The following is a 21,354-nucleotide window of genomic DNA, read 5'->3' on the forward strand; positions in this document are numbered from 1 at the left end:
AAACATAAGAAAATACAGCAGAAACGGCATTCCCAACTGCTCCAGTGCAAAGGCTTTTCACTGGGAGTGATTTTTCACAGCATCTCCACCAAGCTTCTCAAGCCTGCAAAAATACAGATATAAGCATGTTGCAGCTCATTATTCCTGAGAGTCAGCTCCTGTATTGCTGGGGACACAAAGGAAAGATGAAGCAAGTCTCACAGCACAAAGCTAGCGGCAAACCCGCATCCCAACGTCTAGGTCTGCTGCCATTATACCTACTTCAGGTCTGAGTTTGCATATGCAGCAATTCTCAGTGTATTACCTAAGGTACCACCTTGAGATCCACAGGGTCATAAGCAGAGGCTCCCATCAGCTCAAGAGGCCTGGTCAGGAAGGTTCGCAGCCCTTCATAATCTGGTTTTTCGTCATAGTCCAAGGACATCACCTGTTCCAGGTAGCTCTTCAGGGCATCTAACAAAAAGTCACGGTGGACGTCAATGAGAATGGCTGTATCCCACACTGACTCCCTGTCCTGCTGACCCAGATGGAAACCACACACGCCTGACGGCTCAGCTGTGTGCTCATGCGTCACTAATACCGTATTACTACAGCACCACCAATGTGCTTTGCAGCATACAGGAGAGCAGGTCCTTGCTGTGAGGACTTTACAGACTAAAATCCCAGACAAAAGAGAAAAGGGAGAGCGATAGAGACATGCTAAACGGGAGAAATGTGTACATATCAGCTACACACACTCTGGTTTAGTTACAGGGAGGTATGAAGGAGTTCTGCTCAAGGTTTTATGGAAAAAGTAGATTGTGGGGAGGGATGTGAGGGAAGTAACTGAGGTGGCACCATGCAAGTCTTCTAGGAGGCAGTTCCAACAGGAGGGCCAGCTAGAGAGGAAGAGTGGAGTCAGCTGAGGAGCAGGAGACCTTCAGACAGCCAAGGATGGAAAGCTGGAGGAGTGAAAGCCATGGGCAGGGAGGTGGGCAGGACTGCACTTCATGGGGACTACGCAGTAACCTTGTGGAGCTCCTCGTAAACTCCAGTCCAGGAGGGAAAGCTGAATGCACAAGGTTTCACGCTTAAACTAAGTGGAGCTGAAAAGGTGTGCGATCATATGAAATATCTCTGTTCACAAAGTATCTCTGCACAAAGGAAAATGGGAAGAATTTCTTTGGGTGCTTCCCAGGTTTGATTACACACAAAAATCGAGTCAAAATTCCCAAACCACCCTCAGAGCAGGTCCCAGGTGCAGAACAGCTGGCATGGCGCCGGGGCTGGGGTGGTGGCATTTGGATGCAGAAATCTGGGTTCAATTCTCCACTCAGTCATGAAGTTCACTGGATGGTGCTGAGCAACTCGCAAGGTCGACTTAGCCTAACTTACTTCTCAGGGTTGGGGGCAAGGATAAAAATAAAAATTCTCTCGTTCCCCATGAATAACACACTGAATTAAGTGCTGGGATACAAATGTGACAAATGATGAGCAAATCGGTCTGTACCTGGAACTGTTCTCCAGTGAGAGGAGAGCCTTGGGTTCTTGAATATATCGGCTTTATACCTGCAAAGGAAGCAACACCACACAAGGAGATGAAACCCTAAACAAGAGGAAAGGCAGATCTTTCTGAGATCAGGCTTTTGCGCAGACCCTGCTCGCCCCCTCCCACGACTCCATCCAAAAGAGGTGACGGTCCCACTGACACACATTGACTAGGTCAGTCCTGCCCACTGGACAAGTATGATATTTGCCCCAGATGGCTGTGTTGTCAGGCTCCTCTGGGACCAGGTGTGCAGTTAAGGCCAACTTTTTTTTTTCCCCCCCAACCTAGGAACTGAAACTTGATTGTGGTTCCCAGGGAGCAAGATGTGCTCCATCACTACTTCTGGACCAAGACGGAGGGGCGACAAGGAGGCACAGTCTGACTCTGTTACCCAGGCTGCTCATGTGATAATGGCCAATTCTGAAGGCTACTGCAACCTGCTGAAGAACATCTGCATGGATGTTGGCTTAAATACCCTCTATTTCTTCCCAGCTTTACTGGAAGACCTCATTTCCACTTCGTTAGAATGGAGATATGTTCCAGCTAAAGAGGAAAAAACCAGGACAGCTCTCAGGCACAGTTCACACCTTTCCTTCTTCTCCATGACTGCGCAGGGATCTGTCTGCTCCCCAGACCAGGGCAGAACGCCGCACAGCCACTTCACTAGACAGTAGCCCAAGGACTCAAGATCACTCCGGCGAGATGGTGCTAACAGGGCAGAAAAGAAAACGGGCATTAGTGCAACAGTCAGAGCAGAGTTCCAGATTCAATCTGCATACAGAGAAAATGGAGGCACGGCCTTACTGCAGGGCTGGCCCAAGACATCCTGGCAACTGAGGAAGCATTAAAATGCTGCCTCCCCTTTCATGGTGATGCGCCAGCCACTGCTCTGCCCACACCCTGAACAGGAAAAGGAAGATGGGGAGGGAGTGGAAGAGGAAGCACAAAGAAGAAGGGTGGGCTAGAAGGGGAGGAGGTGCAGTGGAAGGAAATGGGCAGGTGGTAGTGTGTGGCCCCTGCCAATTTACTGCCTGAGATGACTGCCTCAGTTGACCTCATGGATGGGGCTAGTGCTCTCTTATTGGTCACAACAGCTCACATAGCCATGTAGCTGTGCAACACTGAAGAAGTCACTGCTTTCGTGCATGCCTCATTTCCCCACTGTGTACACACACACACACACACACAGGGTGTCCATAAAGTCCGTGTGCACTTCAAAAAATGTATAACTTTGTAAGTATTTGCCCTAGAAAGAATCTGTAAAAAGCATTAGAAAGCTTAGTGTACCTAGTTTTTAAGTAAAGTTACTGAGCATTTCTTCAACACAATATTTTTAACAATTTTGCTAAACTTTAAAAATACTTCTTTTCAGATTTACTTATGACCCATGGCTTCAACGGAAGAAAAAGTAAACTGTGTCCTTTGGTTGGCTGAACTGAAATCTACTGTTGCTGTACAAAGAAAGTTTAGAACTGAATACAGTAAAGAACCACCTCATAGGAACTCTAGTACCAAATGGATGAAGAAATTCAAAGAGACAGGCTCTGCCCATGATAAGCCGCAGTCTGGCCCCCACGTTCGCCAGACTTAACTCCATTAGATTTTTTTTTATGAGGACATGTGAAAACAATTGTGTATGCAAGTAAACCTCGTTTGTTAGAAGACTTGAAAGCTAAAATAATGTGGTTTCAGGAATTACTGTAAATCAATTGGCAAATGCTTCTGGAGAACTGCAAAATTGTATTACCCTTTGTATTACTAATGATGGTGGACATGTGGAAACTTAAAAAGTACAGTAAAACAATAAAAAATATAGATTTTCTTCTTTCTAATTCTTTTTACAGATTCTTTCTAGCACAAATACTTACAAAGTTATAAATTTTTTTAAAGTGCCACCATATAATCATATATATATGATTATACAAATACCTACATTTGTATAATTTTTTGTATAGTTTCTGGCCCATAGCTGTGAAGCAGCTCAGTCACCCCCTTCATTCTATTGATTTAGCACACAAGTGCACACACACTGTAGAACAGCAACTGTTTGGTTAATTGATTATGTTTATTTGCAGATTATCAAAAAATCAATATAAGTGCCTTCTTCCAACTATGACAGAAGCACAAGATAATACGTGCAAGCCACTGTTAGAAGGAGAGGCCATTTTTAAGGCTTCATTTTTCTTTCTCTATTACAGTCACTCATGAAAATCCAAAAAGCCTAAAAGAATAACCAGCAGCCCTACCAATTCTAGCCAGGCTCTACTGATAAATCAATGGAAACTTTAGTTGATTAATCTACTGATTAAAGCTGCCTGCCCTAGCAGAATCTGGTCTTGGCTACTGAGTGGGGAACATTTCTTCACGTTCACAGTGCACTAAAAGAAGAAGCTGAAGGCCATGCAAATGAGATGGTCTACTTCTAAAACATAATTTAAAATGTTTTTTGAGTGTGGATTGTGGAGTGTGGATTGTGGAGTGTGGATTCAAGCCATGGATTGAAACACATTGAAGGATCTAGTCCCAACGTTTCACTTTCAGCTGTGGAAAGCATCTTCAGGGGGTTATAAAAAATTTTGTATCCTCTGCTAAATTTCTGGGTAACATCTCTTTCTGTAGGCAGACCAAGTAAGTATCTAACTGGTATCTGCTAGATGGCCACAAGATTAATTGCCAGCCCCTACTGGAATTTTTAAAGGCACACTTACACTCTTTTGCCTGTTCATCATTATCACAATTTCCTATATAGGTTTCTCTTCAGCAAACTTCTGACCAACTTCTGTTTATTGTAAACAGTGGAAAATACTATGGTAAATATTATGGCATGGTAAATACCATATAGTTTATGGTAAATATTATTCATGATAAATAGTGGCAGGCACATCATTCACAGGAATAAGGGAGAAATCTCATGATCAGCTGCCTGGCTAGGGAGAGGTCAACTTCTGGATAGAAACCACCATTGAGGGGACCGGGAAAAAGCCATAGACCAGGATAGTCAAGCCCATGGTTCACAACAACAACACACAGTCTGTCCCCTGGACACAAAATCTCACCAGCTCCTTTATGGCTATCCAGGCTGATGAATTCCAAGGTGCCTTCGTGAGGAGTCCTGCTGCCCTCACGTTGAGGTACATGGTTCCCCCCAGGGAAGTATCGAAAAGCAAAGCAGTAATTGGCCAGGGTGACCTGGGAGGGGGGTTAGAAGGAGAGTTATGAACAGGTTCTTGGGACTGCTGTTCTTGTTCAGCCTAGACTGCTCTGAGAAATACCCAGTTAGGGCCGGTCCCTCAAAGCCCTGATCTATAGCTCAGCCACAGCCTAGAAGATGCTCTTGTTCAAATGAAGGAAGCATCTGCAGGCGCAACACCGACAGCAGGCCCTGCACAGATCTCTTCCGCACCCTGACTGTAAAGACAGCTCCTCGCATATTCCTCGCTCTGGGTTCCTAATATAGCAGAGAGGGAAATACACCGTGCTCCCTGACAGACATCTCTCCCAAACTGACCTACAGCAAAAGAAGCAATTTTGGGAGAAACAATCTGTAAAGCATTCCCAAGAAGGAAGCCATTGGTCCACCTGTTGGGCTTAACTCTTTTCTGCCTGCACTTGAGGCATCTCGCTTTTTCCTTCTGAAGTTAGAACAGTCTTGCTAGAATCTTTTGACTCTGTGGGAACGCTTCTTAGTAGCAAGAGCATATTTTGTACCTGTCACCACCTTACCTCAGTAAGGTCAGCTGGATTCACATATACATTCTCAGCAGTCACATCCCCATGGGTGTATTCGTTTGCATGGAGGTACTCCAGTGCATCCAGCTAAAGGAAAAGGAGGAAGGTGAGCATTGCAAGGCCAGCATTTCCTGAGGCCACCCCAGTGCATGGCGACATCTCCCAGACCATTCTCAGAAGGGAGATGCCTGCCACAGCCTCTTCGCCCTGAAGCGACACATCTAAGACATTCAGGTACCAGGCCAGTGGTTCCCAAACTGAGTGCCGTGCTGAACTCTCAGGTGCGCTGTGGGATGTTCCCAGCGACCTCTTCGTACTGGCTCTCCCAGGAGCTGCCATCTTGGCTGGGCCGAGACCTTGTGCAATTCTCGTGCATGGTTCCGCCACGACAGGGCACCGTGACCACGGTAAGTTTGGAAACCACTGCACTAGGCCCATCTGACAAGCTGCTGTTTGCTTCTTAGAATAAGTAACCTCAAGCCCACAAGCACCCAGCTCTGTGCAGCACTTGACGCTAAGCTTTCCAAGTCCTAATGTGCAAAGAACCCAAGACACTGCAAACCAGCGCTCACTGTAGGCCTGAGGGCCAAACTTAGCGTAGGAGCCTGGCCCTGTACAACATTAGCTTGATGTACAACATTAACTTGATGGTCCTGTACAACATTAGCTTGATGACTGCTTTCCCCTTCAAAACACCTTTGGAGAAAGCGCTTTGCTACAACAGAGGACCGGAAGGAGATGCTTAAACCTCTTCGTGCCAGTCCTTTCCCATTCAGCCTTCCCTCAATGCAAGCTGTAATCTTCCAGAATCACATTTATCTTAACCATGGAGGAGAGGGAAATGGGCTAGTACAGAAAGGGTTACTAAGCACCCTTTCCTGCAGCTGCCATCAGGACAAGATTACATTCTGCTGCACTGTAATATTTAATTTAGTTCTGACAAGGACAACTCTCATTAACAAAAGGAAGACTCTGAACTTCTCTGAGTCACCTTTTATAGCAGCAGCAAGGCAATTACCCATAATTCCATGCGCCTGGTAGGGACCTACTACAAAAAAAAGTGGGGTTCCCCACCCACATGGATAAAAGAAAGCCCAAAAGAGACAATCCATATTAACACAAAACTCTGCTATAGTATGCAAGGCAAGCTTCATCATGTATTATCTGAAGAGGGTTTTACACCCAAGGACTAATACAGTATGAAGTTTGCCTTGCATGATAGCAGAGTCTCGTGTTAACAGAAATAAGGAACATTCTTGAAAGAATCTCCTAAATGAGGTCCTACCCAGGCACCCATCACACTGTGTATGTCTTTGCATAAACAGTTTACGGTCATTCGACCGATAGACACTATAGGGGGAGCCTGCTTACCCGCGGATTTTATATCCGCAGATCTGGTTCAATGTGGGTCTCCTGCCCCCATGCTGAGCCAGACCTGAATCAACCTGAACCTTCTGAAGGCCACCAGAGCTGCGTTCCGGTCACCTCTAGAGGGCTTCTTGAAGCCCACAAAGGCGGCATGCTCTGCAGGCTTCAGAAAGACCCTTACAGGCAAAAAAAATTCTACTACTGGTTTTCCTTCAGAAACCAGAAGCCCTCCAGGGGGGTTCCCTGGGCCTCAGAATGCCTTAAAAGGCATAAAAACATCACTTCCAGTTTCCCAAGGGAAACTGGAAGTAGATTTTTTTTGTCCATAAGGGTCCTTCTGAAGCCCACAGAGTGGCATCTGTGAGCTTTGGTGGGTTTAAGGGGCCAAAACAGTGGATTTCATTATCTGTGATTTTTGGTATCCACAGGGGGAAGGGGAGAGGCGGGTCCGAAAACAGATCCCCCGTGGGTGCCGAGGCCCCACTCGAATCTTTCGTATTGGAAGTGCTGACATTCAGAATTCCTTATACATATATCAAGGATTGAGTTGCACCTGCTCTTTTGGGGTTCTGCTGTCCCTTTTGGGCTCTCTTTTATTTCAGTCACGGCAATAGCCTGCATTTCAGAGCTGGGAGGAATTCAGAGCAAATTCCCCCCTTAGCATCCCATACCAGCCTGATGCCGATCTGCAAGGCCGCTTTCTCTGTCAACTTCTTTGCATTATCATCCAAGATTGACTGAAGGGAGCGACCCAGATCTGAGAAGACCACGAATCTGCCGGTCAGAGAAGAGGACGCTGCACATTAGCTGCACCTTTTAAGACTGGACTATCCCTCAGTCCACTTACAGGTGACCTCTGGCTGCTTCCCCTCCATCTTCGCATCAGTTAACTCCCCTTCAGCTTCAGGACTGTTTGCAGCAGAAACCAACAGTAACCAGGACACGCAGTGAAGTCCTGCAATTTCTTTCTGCTGTCCCTTATTGCATCACTACAGCCATGGCTGTCTAGAGTCTGACAACCCCCCCCTCCCAAGTTCATGCATACAAAACCCAGCACTACCAGAAGACTTGAAGCAGGAGAAGGAGGCTTGAAGCAGCAAGGAGGAAGGGGTAAGGACAGAAAGAAAGACCCTGCAGGCAATCCATGCCCATTCACATCACAGAATACTTTGCTGCCCGGCAAGCAGAGTTGGTGAATAAGAAAAGAACAGCTGGGCGATAAAGATCTGGAAGGTCAGAGCAAAATACAGGAAAGGGCTGAGGCCACAGGAAGAGGGAAGTGGGGCAAAGGAAGAGGGGATTTCTCACCCAGTAAGTGGAAGTGAAGGTGAAGAAAATTTAGGATCGACAGAAGAGAGAAGATGGTGTGGGATAAAGAGCAGGAGATGGGCGTTAAATTATTGAACTATTTGAAGGATTGCCTCCTCTCACGCAAACCTGCCCATATGGGAAGATCAACTGCACCCTGCTGTAGGTGCTCTCCCCTTCAGAAGTGCATCTTGTTTGCTGTCTTCTGACAGAACTGAATAGAGGGGGGTAAATAATTTCAACGACACGAAAGGGAGAAAGGATGCACAGGAGGTCATAGCTGCAGCTGCCTCACCTGTAGTCACAATGGAGGCCAAAACCAATGCAAGTGGGAATCCCCAGTAATGGTACTGAATACTGTCTCTTCCACTTCTCCACTGCGAAGGGAGACAAAAGGTGAGAGGGGGGAGTTGCCAGAAATACAAGGCGACAGAAGAGGCATCCTTACAAACATAAGGCTTCTCTTCTGACCACATAAACTGCTTGCTGCACTGCTAGGAGAAACGTGAGGCCAAGCAGGGTTTTACCTCTTAGACCTGTATCTTCACACACTCCTTGTTCAAATGTGAACATTCATAAGGCAGGTTGCTAGCACATGTTTCTTCTCCAAACCAAATGATTAATACTTGGCTTTCTAGGTATTCGGAGATGCCTGTGTCTCCTTAAAAATGGGAGCATCTGTTTACCTATATAACATTAGGACTGGCATTAACCTCCTGGCACCTGAGGTGGAATGCCAAATAATGCCCCCCTTCCCTGATGATGCATGGACATCTGTTCCTCTCGCTCCCTGAACTGGTTGAACCTCATTCGTCAATGAGGTTTTTACAAGTATTTTTCCATGAGAAAATCTCACAGAACCTCCCGTTTCTCCAGAAGTTTCCCTTCACAGTGGCTGCCAACATTCTGGCCACCAACATTCTGGCCACCAATCCTTGTGCCCTCCAAGCTCTCACAGGCAGCTGCAAACCAAGTTCAGACCAGTTCTCAAGATGTTATCCTCCATACTCCTCCGCAGGGATATGCCAGGAGCTGTCTCTCAGTCTCTCATCCAAGCAGCTGATCCTGCTTAGCTTTTTCAGGCAAGCCGACAGCTCAAGACGGAGATGGAGACCTAAGATGGAGATCTGAACTCACAAGTTTGATGGAGTATTTCTTCTTCCAAGGGGAAGTTTCACCTCCTGCCCTAGGATCCTATTATGTTGTGGGCATGGCTAACTCATGTAAGAAAAAAAAATACCCAGTGTTCTTTAAAGTGGACCGGGCACACTTGACAATCCACACTTGTGTTGGAGCTGCATGCAGTGCAAGACTGGAGCTCATGTCAAGGGGTGGGAGTAATGGAATGCTTCTAGGGAAGACTTTCTTCCAGGTCAGAGGCCAAGACATAACTTTGTTGCCAATACTACCCAAATCAAGCATTACCTGTGGCTTTCTTTGCGGCTCGCAGCAAGAAGTTCTGTTCATTGAAGAGTTTTCCTTCTTTGGCATCCTGAGAAGGGGGGGAAACAGAAGTAGTTCTTTACTACTCCCATTCTTGAGAACAGACTGTGAATTTTCAGAAAGCAAAACAGAAACTGTGCTGCAATGTAACTGAACAAAGGCCTGCAAGTTTAGTGTAGACCAGTGTTTCTCAAACTGTGGGTCGCGAGCCAATTTCAGGTGGGTCTCCATACATTTCAATATTTTATCTTTAATATATTAGACTTGATGCTACCATGGTATGTGACTGCATTTGGGGAAGTGTTACAGGCCTATACTTTTAACAAGCTACTATGTACATCCTTTTAACAATGATAGGAAATGGGACTTACTCCTAGGTAAATGTGGATAAGATTGCAGCCTAGGATTGTTAAAAATGTTCCTGCTTGATGATGCCGCTTCTGGTCATGACATCGCTTCCAGTGGGTCCTGACAGATTCTCATTCTAAAAAGTGGGTCCCGGTGCTAAATGTGTGAGAACCACTGGTGTAGACTGTGGTTGCCATGCAAGTCCCAGAGAATGGGAAACAGGGTAGAAGAGGAAGCATCATCTAACAAACTAATTTCTGCTGCTGTGAGGATACGGGCAAGTGCTTGGGTTACAAAGACCTTTTCAAAGGAAAAGAAAATCAGATGAAAGATTTTGTTTCAGGTACGTGTTCTTAAAGGGAAACAGGAAGATCGGTTATTTAAGCCAGCCTGATTACCTCCATGTTTTTAAGATATCCCTTGAAAATTCAGCTTTGCTCCAGGAAAGCTGCTGTAGCCAAGTGGACTCCAGCACCTCCTCATAACTGGAGAGTTCAGAGCCTTATTCAATTCAAAGTGCAAAGGTCAGGGGTAATGGTTTCAACATAGCATGGAATGAGCTGAGCCCATCCAACACCACCAGGGAAAAGAATCAGGATCCTACTTTGATCAGAGGGCCTTTGCATGCTTCAAGGCTAGTCTGCCTGGCATACAGCAGCAGAGGTCCAGGGTAAAGCCTCAGGGCTTGCTTCAGCCTGCTTACCATCTGTGTTGTTCTTGGAGAATGTTGGAGCTCCTTGCTCCCATGATCTACCCTGCTTCCTATGTTTATGTCTGAGCTTACGCTCGACATCCTCTTTTTGCATCACTGTTGATCAGAACTCTCCAGAAGATCTGTGCTTCAAAACACCCCCCTCTACCATGAATTCAGTAGCTGGCGTTTGGCAAGTCACTCCCTCTCAGTCTCAGGGAATTATATTTACCTATTTTCCTTGTTTGCTGTAGGACATCAAGGCAGCACATCTGAAGCACTTTGCATGCTCTGCAAGCGCTATATCAATTCTCAATACTATTAGACCTCTTCTGCTTTGCACTCTGACCTGTGTCCTGCCACGTGAGAGTTCTACAGTTGGGATGTTCTACACTATACCTGAGATCTGAACTCACTAGTTTGAGGGAGTATTTCTTCTTACGAGGGGGAGCTTCAAATGTTGACTTTGCTGTGAAAGGATGAAAAAAAGAAACATCTTAGGTGATCCACAAAAGATGAATCTAAATAGCAGTTTATGCCACAGCAAATAAACTATGTTCCAGGATTCTTACTAACTGGAGTTATTGTCATTAACTCCATGTCATTGTCATGATTTCAGTCATACCCGGTTTATTTTATCTGTTTGTCTGTTTATTTTATCTGGGTGTCTGTTTGTTTTGCAATAAACAGGGCTCACCCAGAGAACATATAGGCTTTATGGCACTGGTGTCACAATATACCTGAAAGTGTAATGAGTCATCACTACAGCTCTGGCCAAATGTGAACCTGGGAGTTTTAGCAAAATGTGTGGAAAGGAATTCAGGATAATTATAAGCTGAAGACAGATGGTAAGGGCATTTAAAGCCATCCCCTGGCAAGAAGTCATTAGGATATGGATCATTTCCATATCGTAATTCAGATCAAAGTTCTACCCTATTTATCTCATTTTGAGTGTAGAAAATGGAAGAGAAAAAAAAACTTCTTCCTCTCCAGAAATGCATACTTTAAATGCACTTTTGTTTTTAGTAATAGGGCACTGTGAGCTGCTATGGAAATAAAACTAAAAAATGGGACTTAAAATAATGACTTCTGCAGAAATGCTCTGAAGCATCTACTCTACATCTACTCTACTTGTATTGTACTTTTTAAATTTTAATGAAGATTCTCCTTGAGGAAGTAGGGCACAGAACACCATGATGGAAACACAAACTGTACCTTCGTACAACAGCCCACAGTCACTCTGGCTCAGGAGTTTCACAAGAGTCCACTGCTTGTTGTTCTGGTCTGTTAAGATCTGACCTTCTGGGAGAGGTCCCACAGATGCACGCCTGTCCTTTCGGGGAGATCGGGGACCAAGCTTTGCTTTATAGAAGGAAAACAGATATGTGCCTACTGAATCACAGGGCTCCGGGCAGGTAATCATTCCTCCACCACCTCTGCCCCACCACAACTGTAACAAAATGCAAATCATGCTGACATTTCTAGTCCACCCACCAGATGCTACCAGCCCAGATTAAATCTTATGGTCCTGCTGAACAGTACTCCAGAACTAGCTTTGTTGAGTCTTCCACCCAAATTTTCAAGCACTGAACAGCAGTATCACCTTGCTGTTGTTCCTGCACCAATCTGCATTAAGAAGCCTGCCTATTTTGCCTGGAGTGATTGTAGGGAGAAACCAGTCCCTGAAACTGAAGGTTCCTCATCAAAGAGGTACTTTCTGTGGCAGAAATGTGAAGCCATCATTGCTGTTTAGATACAACAATGCACCTTTGCCCATCCTTTGCTGCCATCCAACAAACATTCTTTGCCCATCTCGTTAATCCAAGCAAAAGGAACTTTTATAGCATAGTGGTAGAGAAGTAGTGACAGGTCAGGAAGTCCCTGGTTTGAAGAACCTCACCTTTGCTGAGAATTCATCTGCAAGCCTTAGGAAAGCCACTCTCAATCGGCCTCTGCAATATGGTGGTTGTCATTATTACAATAATCAGAACATGAACAGCTTTGAACACTCTCAAGGACTGTCTGCATGCTCAGAATTCTATTTGCCCTAATGAGCACTGCCAGCATAAAAGGTGATATTCCTTTCTGGAGTACAGTACTTTAAAAAAGAGCCAGGACTGGAACCAGGATGAGAAGGGCGTGTGCTGATCTTCACTCACTTAGGATGTTCCCACTGTGGCCTTTGACTTGTCACTGTCTCTCAGTCTAACCAAACTCACAGAATTGTCACAAGGATGTAGACATTATGGAAGCATACATCTTCCACAGAGTCAGATCACTTCACACAGAATTGTCTACACAGACTTGGCAGCGTCTCCCCAGAATGTCAGACTAGACTCTTCCCCGCTCCTTCTTGGAGGCAGCAGGGATTAAACCTGGAACCATCCACATACAAAACATGAAGAGTCCCTCTGAGCTATGTACGGCCTTGGCCTCTTTCACACTGTTAAGTCCCAGCCAGAAAAGCTAATTTTTTTGGAAGCCAGCTAGCAGGAATGGTTAGGGCTTGACATATCTTTGAGCATCAACCAAGAAGTATACAGAGTGAAAAGGCAGGTCAGAGTCAGCTTGAAAATTTGACAGCCAGGCAACAAATTACCAAGAGGGATATAAAGGTTCGGTTTTCAAAGCTAGGCCTCATCTTTACAACATCCACAAACACTTACCTTTGTCCTTTGGGGATGTGGTATCTGTTGTGTTCCTCCCAGGGAGGCAATGCTTGACCGAAGCAGAAGCTGTTGCCATGCCTGGTACCAATACTGTGACCCTTTTTTTGGCAGGACTTTGGGGCAGCTCATTCTTGTCTTTCTGGAATAGTTCTGAGCAAGATCAAAGAGATGCAGTAAGATTGAAAGCTGTTTAAAGGTGTGATTTTCTGACCCACCCACGCACCCCATCACACTATCTGGGTTGCAGTTACTTAGTTCGGATCAGAGATTCTAGGCGGTAGCACATTAACTGGTTTCACTGCCACATGAGAATGAGGGTTGAGGGTGGTGAAGGATACTGTTCCTGTCCAGTCTGGACTTAGCCTTTGGGAAAGACAACATCAGAGCCAATCTGTCTGTTTGGAAGCTTTTGCGGAGGGCAAAGGAGATGAGCAGACTCAGGTATGCAGCCTTGTCGTTTCCACCTGTCCTGAAAAAGCTTACAGCAGTGGTTCCCAAAATGTGATCCATGGCTTCCCAGGGAGCTGTGGAAACTAGCCCTGGAATCCTCATAAGAACATAAGAACATAAGAACAGCCCCACTGGATCAGGCCATAGGCCCATCTAGTCCAGCTTCCTGTATCTCACAGCGGCCCACCAAATGCCCCAGGGAGCACACCAGATAACAAGAGACCTCATCCTGGTGCTCTCCCCTACATCTGGCATTCTGACTTAACCCATTCCTAAAATCAGGAGGTTGCGCATACACATCATGGCTTGTACCCCATAATGGATTTTTCCTCCAGAAACTCGTCCAATCCCCTTTTAAAGGCGTCTAGGCTAGACGCCAGCACCACATCCTGTGGCAAGGAGTTCCACAGACCGACCACGCGCTGAGTAAAGAAATATTTTCTTTTGTCTGTCCTAACCCGCCCAACACTCAATTTTAGTGGATGTCCCCTGGTTCTGGTATTATGTGAGAGTGTAAAGAGCATCTCCCTATCCACTCTGTCCATCCCCTGCATAATTTTGTATGTCTCAATCATGTCCCCCCTCAAGCGTCTCTTTTCTAGGCTGAAGAGGCCCAAACGCCGTAGCCTTTCCTCATAAGGAAGGTGCCCCAGCCCCGTAATCATCTTAGTCGCTCTCTTTTGCACCTTTTCCATTTCCACTATGTCTTTTTTGAGATGCGGCGACCAGAACTGGACACAATACTCCAGGTGTGGCCTTACCATAGATTTGTACAACGGCATTATAATACTTGCCGTTTTGTTCTCAATACCCTTCCTAATGATCCCAAGCATAGAATTGGCCTTCTTCACTGCCGCCGCACATTGGGTCGACACTTTCATCGACCTGTCCACCACCACCCCAAGATCTCTCTCCTGATCTGTCACAGACAGCTCAGAACCCATCAGCCTATATGTGAAGTTTTGATTTTTTGCCCCAATGTGCATGACTTTACACTTACTGACATTGAAGCGCATCTGCCATTTTGCTGCCCATTCTGCCAGTCTGGAGAGATCCTTCTGGAGCTCCTCACAATCACTTCTGGTCTTTACCACTCGGAAAAGTTTGGTGTCATCTGCAAACTTAGCCACTTCACTGCTCAACCCTGTCTCCAGGTCATTTATGAAGAGGTTGAAAAGCACCGGTCCCAGGACAGATCCTTGGGGCACACCGCTTTTCACCTCTCTCCATTGTGAAAATTGCCCATTGACACCCACTCTCTGCTTCCTGGCCTCCAACCAGTTCTCAATCCATGAGAGGACCTGTCCTCTAATTCCCTGACTGTGGAGTTTTTTCAGTAACCTTTGGTGAGGGACCGTGTCAAACGCCTTCTGAAAGTCCAGATATATAATGTCCACAGGTTCTCCCGCATCCACATGCCTGTTGACCTTTTCAAAGAATTCTATAAGGTTTGTGAGGCAAGACTTACCCTTACAGAAGCCATGCTGACTCTCCCTCAGCAAGGCCTGTTCGTCTATGTGTTTTGAGATCCTATCTTTGATGAGGCATTCCACCATCTTACCCGGTATAGATGTTAGGCTGACCGGCCTATAGTTTCCTGGGTCCCCCCTCTTTCCCTTTTTAAAAATAGGCGTGACATTTGCTATCCTCCAATCTTCTGGCACTGTGGCCGTTTTGAGGGACAAGTTGCATACCTTAGTCAAGAGATCTGCAACTTCATTCTTCAATTCCTTAATAACCCTTGGGTGTATGCCATCAGGGCCCGGTGACTTATTGATCTTTAATTTATCAATGAGGTCTGAAACATCTTCTCTTTTAACCTCTATCTGACTTAACTCCTCGGTTAGAAGGGGCCGTTCGGGCAGCGGTATCTGCCCGAGGTCTTCTGCCGTGAAGACAGATGCAAAGAACTCATTTAATTTCTCTGCCATCTCTAAGTCTCCTTTTATCTCCCCTTTCCCTCCCTCACCATCCAGAGGGCCAACCGCTTCTCTGGCGGGTTTCCTGCTTCTAACATATTTGAAGAAGCTTTTATTATTCCCCTTAATGTTGCCGGCCATGCGTTCCTCATAGTCTCGCTTGGCCTCCCCTATCACCTTCTTACATTTCTTTTGCCACAGTTTATGTTCCTTTTTATTCTCTTCATTAGGGCAAGACTTCCATTTACGGAAGGAAGCTTCCTTGCCCTTCACAGCCTCTCTAACTTGGCTGGTTAGCCATGCGGGCACTCTCCTGGATTTAGCGGAACCCTTCTTTCTTTGCGGTATACACCTCTGCTGGGCCTCTATTACTGTTGTTTTAAGCAGCCTCCATGCACTCTGGAGAGACTGGACTCTTTTTACCCTCCCTTTCAGCCTCCTTCTAACCAGCCTCCTCATTTGAGGGAAGTCCGCCCGTCGGAAGTCAAGGGTTTTTGTTAGAGATTTGCCTGGTATTCCTCCCCCAACGTGCACGTCAAAACGGATCGCAGCATGATCACTGTTCCCCAATGGCTCAGTAACGTTTACATCTCTAACCAGGTCCTGCGTACCGCACAAAATTAAATCCAGAGTCACCTGTCCTCTGGTGGGCTCCGTGACTAGCTGATCTAAGCCACAGTCATTTAGCACGTCAAGAAATCCGGTTTCCTTATCGTGACCAGAACACAAATTGACCCAGTCAATATGAGGATAATTGAAGTCCCCCATGATTACAACCCTGTCCTTCCTTGTCACCTCCCTGATCTGTTTCCTCATTTCAAGGTCCCCATCAGATTTCTGGTCTGGAGGGCGATAGCACACCCCCAGTATTACATCGCTGCTCAAGCCTGGTAATTTAACCCACAGAGATTCTACGGTGGAGTCGGACCCACCTTCAATCTCTACTTTGCTGGATTCTATCCCTTCCTTAACATAAATGGCCACCCCACCTCCAACACGCCCCTGCCTGTCCCTCCTGTAGAGTTTATAGCCCGGGATTGCGGTATCCCACTGATTCTCCGCATTCCACCAGGTTTCCGTTATGCCCACTATGTCAATATTTTCCCTTGTCACCAGACATTCTAGTTCTCCCACCTTTGCTCGTAGACTTCGGGCATTCGCATAAAAGCAATTATACACGGAATGCCCCAGGATTTATCAGTCCCTGAATCACAGCAGGAAGGACTCGGCAGAGGGCAAGGACCAAAGACACTGGCATGATGCAGTCGTTCATGTCCTTCATCATTAGTTTGGAACCCTTGTTATAACACTTCATCCCACCCGCATTTCAAATTGCTCAGAATATCTAATTTCTAGTTGACAGCTTGGAAAACATGGTGGCAGGTGATGGAACCCTAACACTGCAGTTTTCAAACTCTCCGGGAGTTTGACGACTGCAGCAAGTCCTTGCAGGGGAGGGGAGGGGAGGGGAGGGAGGCAGCGGGGGCAGGGGAAGGCAGCGACGTGATCCCCAGGATCGTGTCACTAAGGGGGACTGCAGAGACTGGGAAGTACTCACCAGGCCCTGCAGCAGTCTGTCGGGGGTGCAGGGCAGCCTCTGCAGGGCTCCCCAGCCTTCTAAAAGTGAAAGCGGAGCGATGGCGCACCACTTCCGGTTTTGTGGAGATGGAGCAAAATCACTCCACTTTCACTTTTGGAATGTCCAGGAGCCCTGCAGACGCTCACGCAGGGCTCCCTGCACCCCCAAAAGACTGCTGCAGGGGCTGGTGAGTACATCCCAGTCCCTGCAAGCCCCCTGAGCAAGGGGGCAGAGGCCAGGGCTGTCAGGACTTAAGGGGGCAGAGGCCAGGGCTGTCAGGCTGGGGTGTTGCAACACCCCAGTTTGAATAGCTCTGCCCTACCAGATCAAAGGCAACACTGAGATCATTATTCTGGATTTTCGCATATCACTAATTTGTGTACCCCTTCCTATTTACTCCTCACTCCTCCCAATCAATACATTTCTTTATGTTTAAAAAAGAGCAATTGAGCTGCAACTGCAGAAAATTTCACCTGGCCTTCAGTTGGATAATGTTCTTAAGTGTGCAGAGATCCTCAAGTGATTAAATGTGTGTACCTTTCACTGAAGGAGTTGGGGTGATCTGCATTGGCTCCTCTTCTTGTACAGGCAGGCTGTCCCCGCAAAAGGGGCAGAATTTAAAAGTTGTCTCGACCTTCTGTCCACACTGGGTACAAAAATGGGCTATTCTGGAAAAGCAAGTGGAAGAGAAATGGGGGACGAAAACACACGACTATGACAACACATTGTAAATTTGTGTATTTGACAGCTACATCAGTAAACCATTATAGCTGTTCTATATACCCAACACCACAATAAATTTTGAGAAAACTGCTGTAAAACACACACACCTACTTTAAGAAATGCTTTGTTACATCACCCACCCTTAAAACAATCAGAAAGCCCATTGCAGGTTGAGGATCCCTTATCCGAAATGCATGGGACCAAAAATTTTGGAATATTTGCATATGCTGTACATGAGATATCTTGGGGATGAGATCCAATTCTAAGCATGAAATTTATTTATGTTTCCTTATAAACAGAAGCCTGAAGGTTTAATAATTTTGCACATGAAACAAAGTTTTGTTTACATTGAACCATCAGATTGTAAAGCTGTCATTACCTTAGGGTGCAATCCTAACCCCTTATGTCAGTGGGGGGTTCCCTTACTTTCCCTTACTTTGAGGAGGCCTCCATGGGTGACACCCAACTGCAGGATGCAGCACATGTCCATAAGAACATAAGAACAGCCCCACTGGATCAGGCCATAGGCCCATCTAGTCCAGCTTCCTGGATCTCACAGCGGCCCACCAAATGCCCCAGGGAGCACACCAGATAACAAGTGGTCCCATTGGCACCACTATGCCAGTGCTGGAAAGCACTGACATAAGGGGTTAGGATTGCACCCTCAGCCACCCATATGGACAACCTGTGGTTGCTATGGATTTTGGAGCATTTTGGATTAGGGATGCTCAACCTGCATACACTTAAAATGACTACACGTGGTCCCCGGATGGAGCTAGTGTACAGCTAAGCAAGGTTCAAAGAGTGAGCTATGATACGAGAAGTCTCACAGTGCTTTGGCATTCCCTAAGATACCCTGTATGGCCTGGCACCAGGTATTATAGGTGTAAAGCTATTAGGCCCAAATCCTAACCAACTTTCCCACACTGGCATAGCTGTGCCAATGGGACATGTGCAGCATCCTGCAGTTGGGAGGCACTTATGGAGGCCTCCTCAAAGTAAGGGAATGTTTGATCCCTTACCTAGCAGCTGCATTGCCCTTATGTCAGTGCTGGAAAGTGGGTTAGGATTGCACCCTTACTGTGTTACACGCGTGACATGTGAAAGAGAAACATTTCACATCCTAAACATAAACATAAGCATACCTCTCTCTCAGTACTGACTGCACAAGCCTCACAAGTAAGTCCCACTGAGTTCCATAGGATCTGCTCCCAGGTGCATAGGACTGCTGCAGCCTGAGAAACTCTTTATTTCTCTGAGCATGTGCAAAGCACCTTTTCTTCAAGTGCCCTTGTTATGCCTATATATGTTGTTGTTGCTGTCTTATCGTTGTAAGGCATTACTGTTGTAAGATGAAAACGACAACATATATAGGCGTAACCTTAACACTTTGGACTGGGACATGTGAAGGAGAAACATATTTCACATCCTAAAGATAAATGGAAGCCAGCCTCTCTCTCAGCAACAGCACAATCCCATGAATGTCTCCTCAGAAGCAAGTCTCACTGAGTTCCACAGGATCTGCTTCAGGGAAGTGTGCATAGGACTGCAGCCTAAGAATCATTTCTCTGAGCATGTGCAGGGTGCCTTTCCTGCACATAGGCTGGACTGCAGCTTACAGATGACTTCTCTGAGCATGCGCAGAGTGGCTTTCCTGCACATAGGCTGGGCTGCAGCCTACAGATGACTCCCCTGAGCATGTGCAGGCTGCCTTTCCAGCACATAGGCTGAACTGCAGCTTACAGATGTCTCCCCTGAGCATGTGCAGAGTGGCTTTCCTAAACAGAGGCTGGACTGCAGCCTACAGATGACTCCCCTGAGCATGTGCAGAGTGCCTTTCCTAAACAGAGGTTGGACTACAGCCTACGGGTGACTCCTCTGAGCATGTGCAGAGTGCCTTTCCTGCACATAGGTTGGACTGAGCCTAAGGTTTCCTCTGAGCATGTGCAGGCTGCCTTTCCTACATTTAGGCTGGACTACAGCCAAGGATCATTCCTCTGAGCAAGTGCAAAGTGCCTTTCCTGCCCGTGAACTGGACTGCGGCCTGACTCCTCTGAGCACGTGCAGAGTGCTTTTCCTGCCCTTGGGCTAGGCCGCAGCCTAAGGACTCCTCTGGGCATGCGCAGGGGGGCCCTGCAGGGCGCCTCTGCGAGGCCCGCCGTTTCGCGCGCGCCCTCGGGGGAACCTCCCCGGCCCGGCCGCCCCTCGTACCCACCCGGCCCCGGGGCAGGCCATCTTGGGGGCCGCTCCCTCCCCGGCCGCGCGTCCTCCTCCGCCGCGGCGGCGCTTCATGCCGGCGCCCTCAGGGACGGAGAGCGCGCGGCGCGGCCTAGTCGCTCCAGCCGCCGCCTCGGCCGCTCCTGGCTCCAGGCCTCCCCTCAGGGGGCCGGGCCGGGCCGGGCAGCGACGCCGCCCCGAGGAGGCGCTCGGGCAGGTGCGTCAGGAGCCGCGGCCCGCCTCTCGGGGCGGAGAAGGAGCCTCGCAGCCACGAGGAGGCCCGTCGCCCCTCACGCTCCCTCCTGATGCGCACCAGACACACGCCCCGGCTGCGCAGCACACACACCGCTGTGGACTATGGGCTGCGTACGTGCACACTACACGCACGGAGCAGTACACCTGCACCCCTCTGCTCTCTCTCACCCACCCCACCCGTTCACATACACCTCTCACACACCTCTCCCGTGCCATCTATACTCTCTCACACACCTGTACTCACACCCACACCCGTACCCCTCTACACACACACACCATCTATACTCTCCCCCACCCCTGTTCACATACACCTCACACACACCCCTGTACCATCTGTACTCTCCCTCTCACACCTGTACTCACACCCACCTGTTCACACACACCTCACACACACATACACCCCTGTACCATCTATACTCTCTCACACACACCTGTACTCACACCCATACCTGTACCCCTCTACTCTCACCCACCCACCCGTTCACATACACCTCTGTACCATCTATACTCTCACACACCTGTACACACACCATCTATACTCTCACACCCATTACCCATCTACTCTCTCTCCCACATACACCTCACACACACCCCTGTACCCGTCTCACCCACACCTGTTCACACACAACTCTCTCACACACCCCTGTACCCATCTATACTCTCAGACACACTCCTGTACCCATCTATACTCTCACACACACCCCTGTACCCATCTCTCTCTGTCTCTCTCTCACACACACACACACACACACACTCTCACCCCTGTACCATCTGTTCTCTCTCTCCCACACCCACCCCCTCTGTACCCATCTTTTCATACATACCCTTAACACCTACACGTAAAGCAGTAGTTCCCAAACTTAAAATTTAAAGGATTAAAACACCCTTATTTACTTCCAAGCAATAACATACTATTTCCAGAAAAGCTCCACTGAAACAACCCTAATGAGACTGAGTGAATGTGCTTCTCCCATTCTTACATTTCTCCCCAGAAAAGACTTTTTTAAAAAGCTTCTGGGGTGTTTTTTTTAACCCCCCCTTTTTTTAGAAGGCATCGACTGACACATTCCTCTCCCTCCATTTCCACAGAAGCCCCTCCACAAGCCTTCACATGCAGTGACCACTGA

General features: G+C 47.3%; 1 protein-coding gene across 3 annotated transcripts in view; it reads right to left on the bottom strand.

Moving 5' to 3' along the window:
* VRK3 (VRK serine/threonine kinase 3) overlaps positions 1-20,152 on the bottom strand; it is a 20,451-nt gene extending 299 nt beyond the window's left edge. Inside the window, exons 1-14 of one of the 3 annotated variants that reach the window (XM_066640707.1) lie at positions 19,971-20,152; positions 17,570-17,700; positions 13,082-13,234; positions 11,631-11,777; positions 10,832-10,884; positions 9,359-9,425; positions 8,229-8,310; positions 7,297-7,399; positions 5,252-5,344; positions 4,585-4,717; positions 2,116-2,236; positions 1,490-1,548; positions 305-453; positions 1-103 (exon numbers count right to left, since the gene is read on the bottom strand). The exon at positions 1-103 is cut by the window's left edge and continues 299 nt beyond it. In XM_066640707.1, the coding sequence (XP_066496804.1) occupies positions 305-453; positions 1,490-1,548; positions 2,116-2,236; positions 4,585-4,717; positions 5,252-5,344; positions 7,297-7,399; positions 8,229-8,310; positions 9,359-9,425; positions 10,832-10,884; positions 11,631-11,777; positions 13,082-13,234; positions 17,570-17,700; positions 19,971-20,047 (1,368 nt within the window). In that variant the 5' untranslated portion in view covers positions 20,048-20,152 and the 3' untranslated portion in view covers positions 1-103. Of the gene's footprint in view, positions 104-304; positions 454-1,489; positions 1,549-2,115; positions 2,237-4,584; positions 4,718-5,251; positions 5,345-7,296; positions 7,400-8,228; positions 8,311-9,358; positions 9,426-10,831; positions 10,885-11,630; positions 11,778-13,081; positions 13,235-17,569; positions 17,701-19,966 lie in introns of all 3 variants that reach the window. The other 2 variants (XM_066640708.1, XM_066640709.1) reach the window with 2 other exon arrangements.
* Between the last annotated feature and the right edge of the window lie 1,202 nt (positions 20,153-21,354).

Source organism: Tiliqua scincoides, chromosome 13, assembly GCF_035046505.1.
Source record: "Tiliqua scincoides isolate rTilSci1 chromosome 13, rTilSci1.hap2, whole genome shotgun sequence".
NCBI classification, from domain to species: domain Eukaryota; kingdom Metazoa; phylum Chordata; class Lepidosauria; order Squamata; family Scincidae; genus Tiliqua; species Tiliqua scincoides.